The sequence below is a fragment of the Vicugna pacos genome, chromosome 16 (assembly GCF_048564905.1).
Source record: "Vicugna pacos chromosome 16, VicPac4, whole genome shotgun sequence".
In the NCBI taxonomy this organism is placed as follows: Eukaryota; Metazoa; Chordata; class Mammalia; order Artiodactyla; family Camelidae; genus Vicugna; species Vicugna pacos.
The window spans coordinates 44,107,347-44,119,729 of record NC_133002.1 but is presented as its reverse complement, the minus strand read 5'-3'; the positions used below and the strand labels follow the sequence as shown (position 1 = coordinate 44,119,729).

The 12,383-nt window shown below is 57.5% G+C and overlaps 1 protein-coding gene across 5 annotated transcripts in view; it reads left to right on the top strand.

Moving 5' to 3' along the window:
- Positions 1 to 12,383, top strand: part of ABR (ABR activator of RhoGEF and GTPase) — a 172,753-nt gene that overhangs the window by 142,398 nt on the left and 17,972 nt on the right. Inside the window, exon 1 of one of the 5 annotated variants that reach the window (XM_072939095.1) lies at positions 7,972 to 8,444. The exons of the other annotated variants lie outside the window; for them this stretch is intronic. Coding sequence (XP_072795196.1) covers positions 8,283 to 8,444 — 162 coding nt within the window. The 5' untranslated portion in view covers positions 7,972 to 8,282. Of the gene's footprint in view, positions 1 to 7,971; positions 8,445 to 12,383 lie in introns of those variants that run through there. 5 annotated transcript variants of the gene reach the window in all.

Here is a 12,383-nt window from a genome sequence, read left to right as displayed (position 1 = left end):
GCTCCTCCACCCCAGGTCCCTCCCTCTGGCCCCCGAGGGGTCTGTTGTTCCTGTTTGACTCTGCTCGAGGGTCAAGCGTGCCAGCTTTATTGCCCTGGGAGCTGAGCTCCAGGGTGTTGACTGGAGTCCCTTCTACTCCAGTTCCTCACGGCTGGTACCCGGAGGTGCCTGGGTCCCTCCCTGGGTGGAATGACAGACGGTATTACTGTGGGTCCTTGACACCTTCTCCCACACATCCTTCAGGCCATGCTGACCACAGCTGGGCCCCCTGGGAGTGGCTGGTTTTGACTGGGATGGGGGTTGGCTATGAGAAAACCTTGACCTGTGGGGCTAGCCAGAGAGCTTTTACCTTTCATTCCCCCACCCAGCCTCTAACCCCCAGCCTGGCACCTCACAGCCCTAGGCAGCTCCCTGCCCTGGGACACCGCAGTGGCCATACTGGGTGTGGCTTTCCAGCCTCCCACCTGCCCGCAGCCTGGGCCAAGTGTGCACGTCCAGGAGAGGCATCTGCTTTGAGTGTTTTATGTCTGGCTGCCTGCTGCCTCTAGCAGGTCCATGTGGGGCCCTTTCCTTGGCCGCTGTCATCACCACTGTGCCAGCCCGAAGGCACCTGGGGACGGGGTCAGCTTGGGCACCAGGGCTGTTCCTCTCTGTGCCTCTGACCCCACCTCTTCCCAGGGCCCAGGTGACTAGAGCCATTGTTGTCCCACTCACCCCAGCCGTTCCAGACGTATTTGTGTTCAGTGCCTCACCTGCTGTCCCTCTTCAGGGCAGGTCTGGATGGCTCAGTTATACTTGGAGAGTGAAGTGGTCAGCAGGATGGGGGAAAGCCAGGGGCAGGATCCCATGAGAGGGCTGGCCCTGCTGTCCCGGGACTTTCCCAGGCTTGTGAGACAACCTCTCTTCTGGCCCATGCTCAGCCGCCTCCATCTCCCAGGTGTTCCTGATGTGGGGAGCCTGGACTCTGTCCAGGGCGTTTTGGAGACAGGAAGATTCGGTAGGAAGCAGATGGAAGCTCAAGTCTCTTCTCCCTCCTGCCCCGTTTGGGGACGTCCCCTTGGCAGGCAGGCAGGCAGGCGTGGTGCCCGCTCCCCAGGCCCGCCTGTAAGGGGTGGGAGGCAAGTAGAGAAGCTGATCTGGAGAGGACCTTGGGAACTGATTCGTTCAGGCCCTGAGAACAGCCTGCCTCTCAGTGAGACAAAAGAGGGAGGGCTCTCCCAGCTCCGGGACCAGGGACTCCTAGACTCAGAGGCAGAAGGCTCAGGTGTGATCGCAGCTCCACCACCTGATAGCAAGGTCACCTCTCCAAGTGCTTCCTCTCGAACCAGTGCGCGTCTTCGATGTGTCCTTGGGAGACAGTACCCAGCATCCTGCACACATCCTGTGACAGGCAACCTCCCTGCTGGTGGAGGCTGCAACTTCACCCTCCTAGGATGTCCCGCTTTTGATTTTATTCAAAACCTTTGAGCAAAGGACTTAGGAGAAGGATTGCTGGGGACTCCTTGCCTGAGGGCTGAGTCTGGACATGAATGCTGATCAGGGGGCACCTTCAGTGGGCTCTGCCCGCCTTCCTCGCTGTGGCTCTGCAGAGCCCACCACGGCCCCTCACTCAGCCCCCCTTACCGTGGCTCTTGGTGAAGGTCTGACCCCTAGGTGCAGCCCACTCCCCGGGGAGGGCTGGGTGCGGCCTGTTCACACCCTTGGCGGCAAGAACTGAACTGCACTGGCTTCAGGGCCAAAGTGACCCATAAAACAGCAGCCTGACTGACAGAATGAGATAAGTGTTATCCTATTGTAAGGCCATTGAAGGGAACCCACACTAGCAAAGCCGAGGCCCAGAGTTTTCCCAAAGCAGAGAGTAGAGATAAGACATGAGTCTCAGATCTAGGACTCTGACCGAAAGTTTCTTTGAAAAGCCCCTCATCTCCTGGCCTCCATATCTACCCACCCTGAGGGGGAGCGAGGTTCTCTGGCCGTGGTTGACAGTGGTTCTCATCGGAACTGCTATGAGCCCGTCCCCTTGAAAGGAGGACCAGGAGCTTTAGAGTCTGCAGGGCTTGGGGATCATTGGGGGGACCTGAAGTGCCCCCAGCAGAGGGAGGTGGACAGAGGCCATGTGAGTGGGTAGGGTTGGCCTCACTTCAGCCAGGGTCCTCTGCTCCCTGCTTCTGCTGTCATCTGACTGCAGGCAGGGGAACTTCAGCATAGCTTATATTTGGAAAGAAAGGGGAGGAATTCCCTCTGCTTAAAAAAAATTTCATTGATGACCACTTGTCTGGCCCAAGCTCCTGTTTGACAGGTGTAGAAACTGAGCCCGGAGAGAGAAAGTGTCTGTCAAGCCCACAGTGACCAGACAGGACTCACATCCAGGTTCCCTGGTTCCCAGGAACTTTCTTCTGTTCATTTTGACTCAGAGCTGGGTGAAAAGAGTTGCTTAATACTAGCGAAAGAGAAAAGGCATGGAGGTTCAGCAGACCCTGATTTCAAACCCTCCTGCCTAAGGCTGCTGTGTTTCCATTGTGTGGCCTGGGAGGTCCCCTGGAGTGCTCTGCCCACTGGCTGTCCCAGGAGACCTGGCCACGCCACCTGCATCCTGTGAGCAGGAGGGGGTCTGGGTGTCAGTCTGGCCATGAGTTATGTCCGTGAGTTGTGTGGGAAGGCATGAATGGACACGTCGGGGGCATGCTTTGCCCACTCTGTCCCTGGGTGGGTTTTGTTTGAGATGAGCAAGATGTTCCCAAAGGCTCAAGTGGATTTTCCATCCTCTTCCGTGACCAAATATGCCGTGAGAATCACTAGGGGTGGCCAGGGACACATCAGGATGGTTCTGCAGCGGATGAGCTATGTGGCTGTCAGCCTCTCCAGCCCACCTTGAGCCACCAAGCACCCTCAAGATGAGTGCCAGGCCGAAGGGAGAGTGAGGCTGTGTGGGGAACAGCATGTGCTTTGCACTGTCATGTGAATTGGTCTTGGGAGACAGGAGGGTCAGCTACATCTTGAGCAGGGTGGATTGGGCTGTGCAGAAACTGTCTTTTATTCCTGGCTGCCCCCTGTCCCAGCACCACTGACACCTCAAACCTTGAGTCCATCCTAGAAACTGTTCCCCACCCCTGCCCTAGGCAGCCATCTGAAGCTACCAGTAGCCACTATCTACAGAGTTGAGGCTCCAGAGCTTGGAGACCCACAACCCGTGCATAGCTGTCTAGCAGGCAGGGCCCAGCCCTGGGAAGTGCTGGCCTGGATGCCTGAAACAGCCTTTGGTGGTTATCTCAGGATGGGTGGGTCAGTGGTGAGGTGGCCAGGGCTCAGTTTGGCCAAGTAAGCTGTGACCCGTTCAAGGTCTTCCCCGGCTGGCAGGTGGTGGGTATCTATTCAGTGACAAATGAATGAGTAAGTGAATGAAAATGTAGCTTCTAGGCTTGCTCTGCCGTTGGCTACTCGGTGATTTTGAGCAAAGTGTTCATGTCCCCAGGCCTACTGCAGGCCTGGAACATAGTAGATGCTCAGAAAGGGTAGATGGAAAAACATAAGAGGTCTCACTTTCTCATTCGCTGAAGATCTCTGCCCTTCCCATCCATAATCTGAGTTAGGACTGGCACAGAACAAGGGGAGAACCCTTGTGAGGATGCAGGGACTCCAGAGCCGTTCATCTTAAGGGGACTTTCCCACCCTCCATCCCCCGTTCCCCTATAATCGGCCACCCTCCCCGCTCGCACACCCTCTGCGTAGGCCCCAGCTCCTGGGCATTGTCTGCCCTGCTGGTTCTCTCCCCCCGGGACTCCAGTGCCTGTCTCTGGGCAGGGACCGCTGTGGGCTTCCTTTCTGCAGCTCTCACACCCCACCTGCTCTCCACCACCATCCTCCTCCCGGCTCTGGTCCCGTCCTATGCAGGACCCATCCACGCTGCCCTCCTCTGGGGCTGCAAAGGTGGGTTATTGGCGGACCCCAACCATGTCTCTCCTGGTCCTCGCCCTCAGTGCCACCCTGGGCTCCTCAGGCTCCAGCACCCAGACTCTCGGGGTGGCCCGTGGGGGCTCTCCCCTCCCCCTCACTCCCAGGCTGTCCTCGCTGGGGTACCTGTGGCCTTGGTCTAGCTGGCTGCTCGGAAACCCCCTTTCCTGCTCTAGAGTCATTTGGCCGACAGGGACAAAGGATCCAGGTTCTAGTTTGGGCTGAGGGGAAGATGAAAGTCGTTCCAGTGGGAAAAGGAGGTCACTCCAGAGAAGTAGCAGCAGCATCCCAAGGGTCTGAGAAAGAACTTTCCTCCTGTGTTCACAGGCTGGAGGATTTGCCTGGGAGCCGTCTCCACTCCCAGTTGTCACCAGGGCAGCTCTGGTGGCAGTCCCTGCCTCTCCCGCCCACACAGCTCAGGCTGTATATATTCCCTGTTGACCATTTTTTTTCTTCAGTGATACACTGCTAATCACTGTAGCCTGATTCTGCCTCATTCGCAGCTGTGCTGGGTGGCTGGTCCCAGCCACCCCGGGTACCTACCCCTCCCTCAGTATAACCCAAGGCCCAGTCCTGCATCTCCCTAGGGATGGCCCTTTTCATTCCTCTGGCAGAGAGCATGGGGAGGGGATTTGGGAGGATGGAACAGTCTACTAGGAATGTTTTTAATTCCAAAGTCAGTGACATCTGTTCATGTGGGCCTTCCCGCCCAGGCTCTGTTTATCCAGACAGGGGGCCCTTGCATGTCCTCAGAGGCCAGTTCTGCCAGGTGTGGCAGGATAGACAGAGAGGAGGGAGTGTGGTCACTTCCTAGGTGACTGGGACAGCCTGAGCCTAGCTAACTCAGCGAGGCCCAGGAAGGGTCTGCGGTGGGATGGAGGGATGAGAACTCAGACTGCTGCTTTTGAGGAACTTGATAGGAACACTTGTCTTGTATCCCTCCCCGCTGCCACAGCCTGCTTCTAGACCACTGCTTCCAGGAAGGAGTGAGTCAGGCTTGAGGACGAGAAGGCAAATCTGTGCTGTCCCCAGAGAGAGCCCCCAGCCCAAGGGAGGAAGAAAAGATGAGCATCTCAAGGGAAGAGCCTCCCAGCAGCTCCCCATCTGCTAAGGCGCTTATGTCACCATGGAGACCAGTTGGCCATCTTTCATCCAATCAGAGCTTGCTTTACCCAGACAAGTGTTGAACCTGGGGTTCCTCAGACAGACAAGGGTAGGGCTTTGGGAACAGGATCTGCATTGCCCCCCTTCTCTCACATGTCCAGTGGAGGGATGCATCTTGCACAGCATCTCCCAAACTGCGCCCTGTGGCATATGACCCAGATAGAGGACAGAGAACCTTAGAAAATCAGCAAGGGGCCAGTTCTGAAGTTAACAGCTGGCAGTGCCAAGCACAGACCATGTGTCTGCAGCAGGTGAACGTGGTCAGCAATTATAACGGCACCTTACCAGCCAGTTACACAACCAGCACTTGCACATTAGCTGAGGGATATGGAGCAAAGCTGGGGAGGGTGGCTTTTTTCCACAGCTCTTCAGACCCACACTAACCCTTCCTCCTCCAAGAAGCCTTCCCTGATTCCCTCTGGCTAGAAATTTCCTCTCTTTTCTCTCAACTTTCATGGCACTTGATCTGTGCTGTTCTTGCAGCCTAGGACTGGATTTCTTGAGGGCAAAGACGATGCTTTGTCCATCTAGGGGTGATGCATGGTAGGTGCACAATTCGTATTTGCCAAACGCCTGAAGGCTCTTCTGCCTTCTGTTAAGGGGTGTTTAAGCCTTCATCTTTTCTCCTCTCTCAGGCTGTCAGCTCTGTCGAGCACAGGCTTTTGATGCATCTTTGTGATTCCTCAGCCCCTGTCTGGGGTTGAGCTGAGAGCCAGGCCCTCAGTCAGTGGCTCTTCAATGAAGTGACTCGAATGAGGAGGTGGAGACCGCAGGAATGAGTGGAACCTTCCTGGAGGAGATGGGTTTTGTGCAGTCGGTGGGGAGGAAGCTGCCGGCCCCTCATGGGGCTGGAGGAAGCCTCTTTGCAGAGGCAGCACCCAGGTGCCTTGGGAGAGCAGGTAAGGGGTGGGTCAGGAAGGGGACTCAGGTCCCCACTGGAGGGGGAACACAGGCATGTCCCTGCCTCGGTGGTCTCTTCCCCTCCCACTCAGGGGACTGGGAAAGCTGTTGTGACTCCGCCTCATTTAGCTGCCTTGGCTTTGGGCAACTTTGGCTCAGGTGTGAGGGAGCTTTGTGCAGCCCTGGCAGTCCAGCCCTGCCTGCACTGTGCAGAAGCGGGTGTGGAGCGTGGAGCCCTGGAAGAGGTGGGGCTGGCCTGGCTGCCCTGCAGGGACCACAGAGCCTAGCAGAGTCCTGGGGCCCTGCTTCCACCAGCCAGGCAGAAGGCAGCACAGCACCAGACCCCACCACCCCGGGATATCACGGTGTCGAGGACAGGGCCAGATCTCTCTGTTCGTGGCCCAGCCCTGCCTGGTCTTGGGCAAGTGGCTTAGCTTCTCTGTACCCTTAGTTTCTTCAAATGGGGATGCCGGGACATACTTGCCAAGATTGGGGGAGCAGTGAATTACTCCATGTGGAGGGTTAACATGGTGTCTGTCGCCTAGTAAACTTGGGGAAGGGCACCTCTTGCTGTGACCAGGTCTTGGCTACCTCTGCAGTGAAGCCACGCCTTTCTCTAAAAGCACCGAGAGTTCTGGTGTTAAACCCCAAGACCTGCATGCCGGTTGAGATCCAGCAGGAGCATTCCAGGTGCCAAAGGCTGCTTTTGGGCCCTGACTCTTCTGCCCTGGGGTCCTGACCCAGCTCCTTTTCCTGAATCCAGAGAACCAGCCACACTTCAGTGAGACCAGTGGTTGTGAGCACAGGGCCTTAGGAGACCTGTCACTGGCCAGCTGCAATTCCATGACCTCAGGTGAGAATTTCACCTCCCTGAGCCCTAGTCTCACAACTCTAAACTGGGGACAATAACACCAACATCACGTAAGTCGAGGGGCTTCAGTGCAAGTGGATATTTGAATGCCCTTTGCCTGGGACCTGGCTCACGGTTCACACTGGGAAAATACTGGTTGCCTTCCTCCCCTGTGCCAAGCTCTGCAGGGTGTGATGCCCTGGACACCTCTGGGATGTGGGGACCCTAACCATCTGGGCTTTAGGCCTTTCTCTGTTCTCCAAACACCAGATTCTGATGTGTATCGTTACCTTAGGAGATGATTAATTTCTGACTCGGGCTAAAACTTTTATCAACTTGTGGGTCAAGAACAAGGTCTTACTCCTCTATCCCAGGGCACCCAGCACAGAGTTGGCTGATTGCCTCTTTGCCAGTGGACGTCCTGTGCCCCAGCAGCACAGCCTTTTCTGGTGAGGGGCACAGGGCCACAGTTAAAAGCGTGGTGGGAGGAGGACTTCTTTTTGGGCATCTGTAACCAGTGTCGTCCTTGGCTTTTGCTCTTGTCCAGGGAGAAAGCTCTTGGTAGCTGATTCCCTCTGGGGCCATGGAAGCCCAGGGGGCTGCCCTGCTGGGGATCTTCTTTATTCTTTGCACAGGAGGAGGTTTTTGAGTGCCAGCCCACGAGTCTGGCCCCGTCAGACTGAGCCATCACTGAGCTGGCATTGAGGGAGGCGTTTGGGGCAGGTGTTGGGTGTAGGGGAAGCGGGACTCCAGGGCAGTGTGGGTCCTCTGCTCCGGACAAGGGCAGCTATTGGTGATGGAAACGCAACTCCTGCCCCTGAGCCCTGGCCCCTGCAGACCCCTTCTGGCTCCCCCCAGCCTCCCTCAGACACCCCAGCCCCCAGGAGCCGCCTGGTGGGGAAGGGGTTAACCCGCGCTGTAGAAGGGGAAGGAACTGGCCAGTTGAGCTGCTTGTCAAACTTTATTTAGTAGGGGCTGGAGGGAGGGCCGCAGGGTGCCTGAGGAGGAGGAGGCCCGGCCGCCAAGAGTTAAAACCCGGAGGTTGGGTGTTTTGGAGGGGGCAGCCTCCAGCGCCTCCTTTGAGTCACTTCCTCCGGTGGGGGCGGGGGCTCCCCGGCGGCCTCGGCGGTTGGTGTGCGGCGCGCAGGGCCGTGTCCCGCTAGCCTGGCCGGGACCAGCCGTCCGCTGGTGCTGCTCCAGCGGAGGGAGGAAAAAGCCGAGCCCCGCACCATGCGCTCCCCTGCCCGGCTCGAGTAACAGCCCCGGCGACTCGACTCGGCTGAGGCTGCCCCCGCTCCCTCCCTCCCTGCCAGCCGGCTCCGGACCCCGGAGGCCCGCGCCTCTCCTGCGTCCCGTCCCGGAGCTGAGCGGGCCCGCAGGCAGGGTCGCCGTCGGGCCGGGCTCTGCCGCCGCCAGCATGACCGACGTCCTGCCTCAGCCGGACTGCAGCCTGACGGCGGTGTGCGAGCCCCTGGAGCGCTGCTGCCTGGATCCGCTGGAGGAGCCGGGGAGCAAGCGGCCCCCCAACACCGGCGCCCGGCTCTGGGGCCGCGTGCGCAGCAAGCTCCTCCGCCAGAAGGTGCCTGAGGGGCCGGAGTGGGTCGGAGCGGGTGGACTAGAGGGAGCTGGGCTGGGGAGGGGGGTGCTGCGCCGCTCGGCACCCCTTTTTTGGAGCTCACTGCGCCTCCTGCCTGACTGGACAGAATCTGAGGTATGCTGTAGGTCGGCTCTAAGTGGCCTTAATTTTCTGATTAATGCTTTTGCTACCCCCATCCCAAACCCGGGCTGCTTTCTCTGCATCTGTCCCTGTCTGAAGAAAAGGAGAAGGGGGTCTCCCGTGATAAAGGACTGCCTGGCTCCTTTTTGCGTCTCTATGGACAGAAATAGGAACAGACCAGGCCAGGGGCTCCTGGGTCTCAGTTTCCCCCGCAGCGCCCAGCCCAGGCCCCACCCACTGTGTCCAGCGGACATTGTTGGCTGCCCCTTTGCTGGGGGGCACCAGCAGGAGCACCTCAGCACCACCAGCCTTGTGGGGTTCCTTTGTGCAGGATTGTGGGCATCATTCTCCAGCAGGGAAGAAGGGGAGGGTTGTGGGGAGGTCGTCATGCTGCTGAGTCTGGGGGCTATAGGCTGCCTCTTCAGGGACCACCCAGAGGACTGCTGGCCCGGTGCCAGCCAGGCACCAGGCAACTCAATCAGTGTGCCAGGGGTTTCCTGACCCAGCGGGCAGCTCAGACCAAGCTGTGCCAGGGCAGACTGCCCATCCTGCCTGCTGCCCCAGACCTGGGTGGGGATGAAAATCTGAGATAGAAGCTGACTGTCCTGCAGCTGGGCAGGCTGCCCCAGGGCTGGCTTTGAGTCCTGGCATCGGGCATCCAAGGAACAGCCAGACTAGTGCCCAGGACACAGTAAGCACTTGATAACTGTAGACCAAATGAACTGCCAAAGCAAAATGTCACAGGGTGCTGTCCTGGCTAGCCAGGGCCATGCTCATCCTTCAAGGTAGTGATAAGGAAGGCTGTGGCTAGTCTGTGTGGCTGATGGGGATTTGTAAGCCCTCCGTGGCTCAGAGGGAGACCCTCTGCTCAGGTCCTTGCTGCCAGCCAGCACAGAGGCTCCTGGCACCTGCGAAGAGGAAATGATCTTGGGCCCATTGGCTCCTTGTCTAGTTTCATCCCCTGCCAGTGGGGCATACTTGACCTCCCAGAGGTGACATCAGTCCTGGAAAGTGCCAGGCAGGGCAGCAACTTGAGCTGTCCTGTGTTGGCCCCTGTGTCACCTTCCACCTCTCCAGGGACCAGGCTAGCAGAGCCCTGCTGGCCTCAGCTGCTATCAGAGCCCCTCTGTGCTGAGGCAGCTGTCTGTGCCCGGCAGCATGGAGCCATCCCCTGCCTGTACCCCCTCCTAGCCACTGCTGAGGCCAGCAGACACCAACCCAAGGCTCATTGTCCACTTCCAGACCTGGAGGCTGGCAAGAAAGGGACCCAGCAGGTTCCTGGCCCTGTGCCAGCCAGAATCCTTCTGGTTTACCTGCCCCTTTGGGCAGGGGCCTGGCAGGTAGGAGGTAGTTTTTAAACCCTGAAAGCCCAGACTTTTACTTCTTGCTGTGCGTTAGTGACTAGCGAAACTAAGAAGCCACTTCAGGAATTCTTCAGCTGGCTTTGCCTCTTGTGTATTATCTGACAGCTCCATGTCTGATGGTGCGCTCTGGGCAAGGGTGGCGGGCCAGCCAGGCGCTGGGCTGCTGAGCTGGTTGGCGTCAGTGCAACTGCAGGGTGGCTCTAGAGCTGGGATGTTCTGTATGGCGGGTGATTCAGTCCCCGAGCCCCTGCTGTGTGACCAAGTATGTAGGTGTCAAAGACACAAGGGTCTGCACTGTGGGTGACTGAGGGACAGTCATTCACCCTGCTGTGCCTGCCTCGCTGTGACCGGGCTGGTGGGTGAGCAGGCAGACTTGTAGAGCCAGGCCAGCTGCCCACCTCCCTTCTTTCCCCAGCTGCATTAACCTATTTTGTTCAGTGCAGCAGGCTCACTGCCAGGAGAGGGGGCTGGGATCAGGCTGCAGCTTAGGTGAGTGGGGGAAGGGTGCCAGGTACTGGCCAGCATGGCAGGAGGGGTTGCCTTCATTAACTCCTCATTTAACTTTGCCGCAAGGATTTGATGCTGTGGATCAAATCCCGAGACACCTGTGGCCCTCCTGCTCCCAGTTTACTAAAGATTCATGAAAGGCTGGAGAAGGGTGTATGTGACTCATCTGGGGACACCGTGCTGGGGCTGAAGAATCTATTTGGATGGAAAAAGCCCAGTATTAACCTGTGGAGCCTCCGGCAGTAGGGGTCTACAGTTGCTGGAAAAGCAGAGACAAGGACCACTCGCAGCCTCTCTTTGGGTCCTTGGTCGGGGGCTGTGGTTGGGGTTGTGCTTGTCCCCAAGGAGAGTCCTGGGGCTGTAGCCTCAGTCCAGCCTCTGACTTGGCAGTCAGATTGTTGTGCAAGCACTTAGCAGAGGAGACACGTGGCATTTGAGTTTGTGGGCTCTGCCAGTGCTCTTAGCGTTTAACTTCACATTTCTTCTTTCCTTCCCTTTTTTTTTTTTTTTGACTTTAAATCATACTCAAGGAGACCAGCCTCGCTGCCTGCTCTTCCTCTCATCCTGCCTGTTTCTAGATCCTTAAGTTGCACTTTGGAGGGAGAGGGGCTGAAAGAGGAATCCCATCCTCACCCCTCACACACAAGGTGTCAAAAGGTTTTAATGGGGGTCACTTGTGGGAGCCAGAGAGGCTAGGAGTGCCCCAGGGAGGCAGAGGCCAGGCCAGAAGCATTTGTCTCAGGCAAGGGATAAGGGGAGTCCATGCCCCTGCTGTCGCCCTGCAGCCAAGGTGAGAACGTCCCACCTAGACCAGGCCAGATCCTGGCCAGAGCGGAGACTCAGGCTGAACTGGCAGGGTCCAGGAGAGTGGGTGGGAGTTAAGGATGGTTCCTCCAGACTTAATCTCTGCTTCGAGCGGTGTCTAAGATTCCCCACCTCCAAAGAGCTTCTCTCTAGAAGCCAGAGGCTGACAAGTTCAACCAAGATGTTTCTTGCTGAGTCCCAGAACAAGCCCACCTGCTCTGTGATGGGGTTTGTGCCCCTCTACCTCCAAGGAAGGTCAGACGTGCTACCCAAGGAAGAATAGGATGGGAAGCCCTCTATAGGCCACTCGTCTGGGGAACCTTAGGGTTCAGGAGGGTCCCTTTCTTTGTCATCTTGATTGTAACCACAGGACAGCTCCTTGCCCCTCCCAGAGTCTGTCTTTTAACTTGATAGTTCTCCCTAACAGGTAGCATTAGATATGCAGATCGTGTGCACATCCCCAAGGCTCAGTCAACCATTCACTAGCTGTTCCAGGCGTTGAAGGTACAAGGCCACTGGGATATAAGATAAAGAGATGTCTTGGGCTCATAATCTGACTCTGAGCATCAGGAAAGATCTTGAAACCTTATGCAATAGACATCTATCCTGTCCTGCCTGCCTACAGCTCTGCCCTGCCCCTTTTCCCCCTGCCCTGCCCCCCTTCTACCTTATTTGCTGGTGGGGAGGGAGTTGCATCCTGTCCTCACCATTTGCACACCCATTCACACCCCAATATGATCCCTCAGCTGTCAGAAAGGGAGGTAGCACCCCTTCCTAGGGCTGGAGACCCCCACAGTCAGCCCATTTCCTCCTGGGCCTCTGTGTGGGCCAGTGACCAGACTTGGAGAGTTGGAAGGGGAAGTGGTGTGACCTCCCTGCATTCCTGCAGCCATTATGCTTCTAGAGTGAGAGGACCTTACTCCTGGGGCCACATGCCTGGTCTCCTGACACCCAGTGCTCCTGCTTCTCCACAAAGCTGGCTCCTGAGAGGCCTGTGTGATTGCACAGAGTGGAGTCCTCAACCCTGAGAATCTGATGCAGGTTATGGAGACCTACCCAGACCCAGAGCCGCCCTTGTGCCCACATTGCTATTTCAGAGAGGGTCTCAGATCCCAAGGTAGGAACC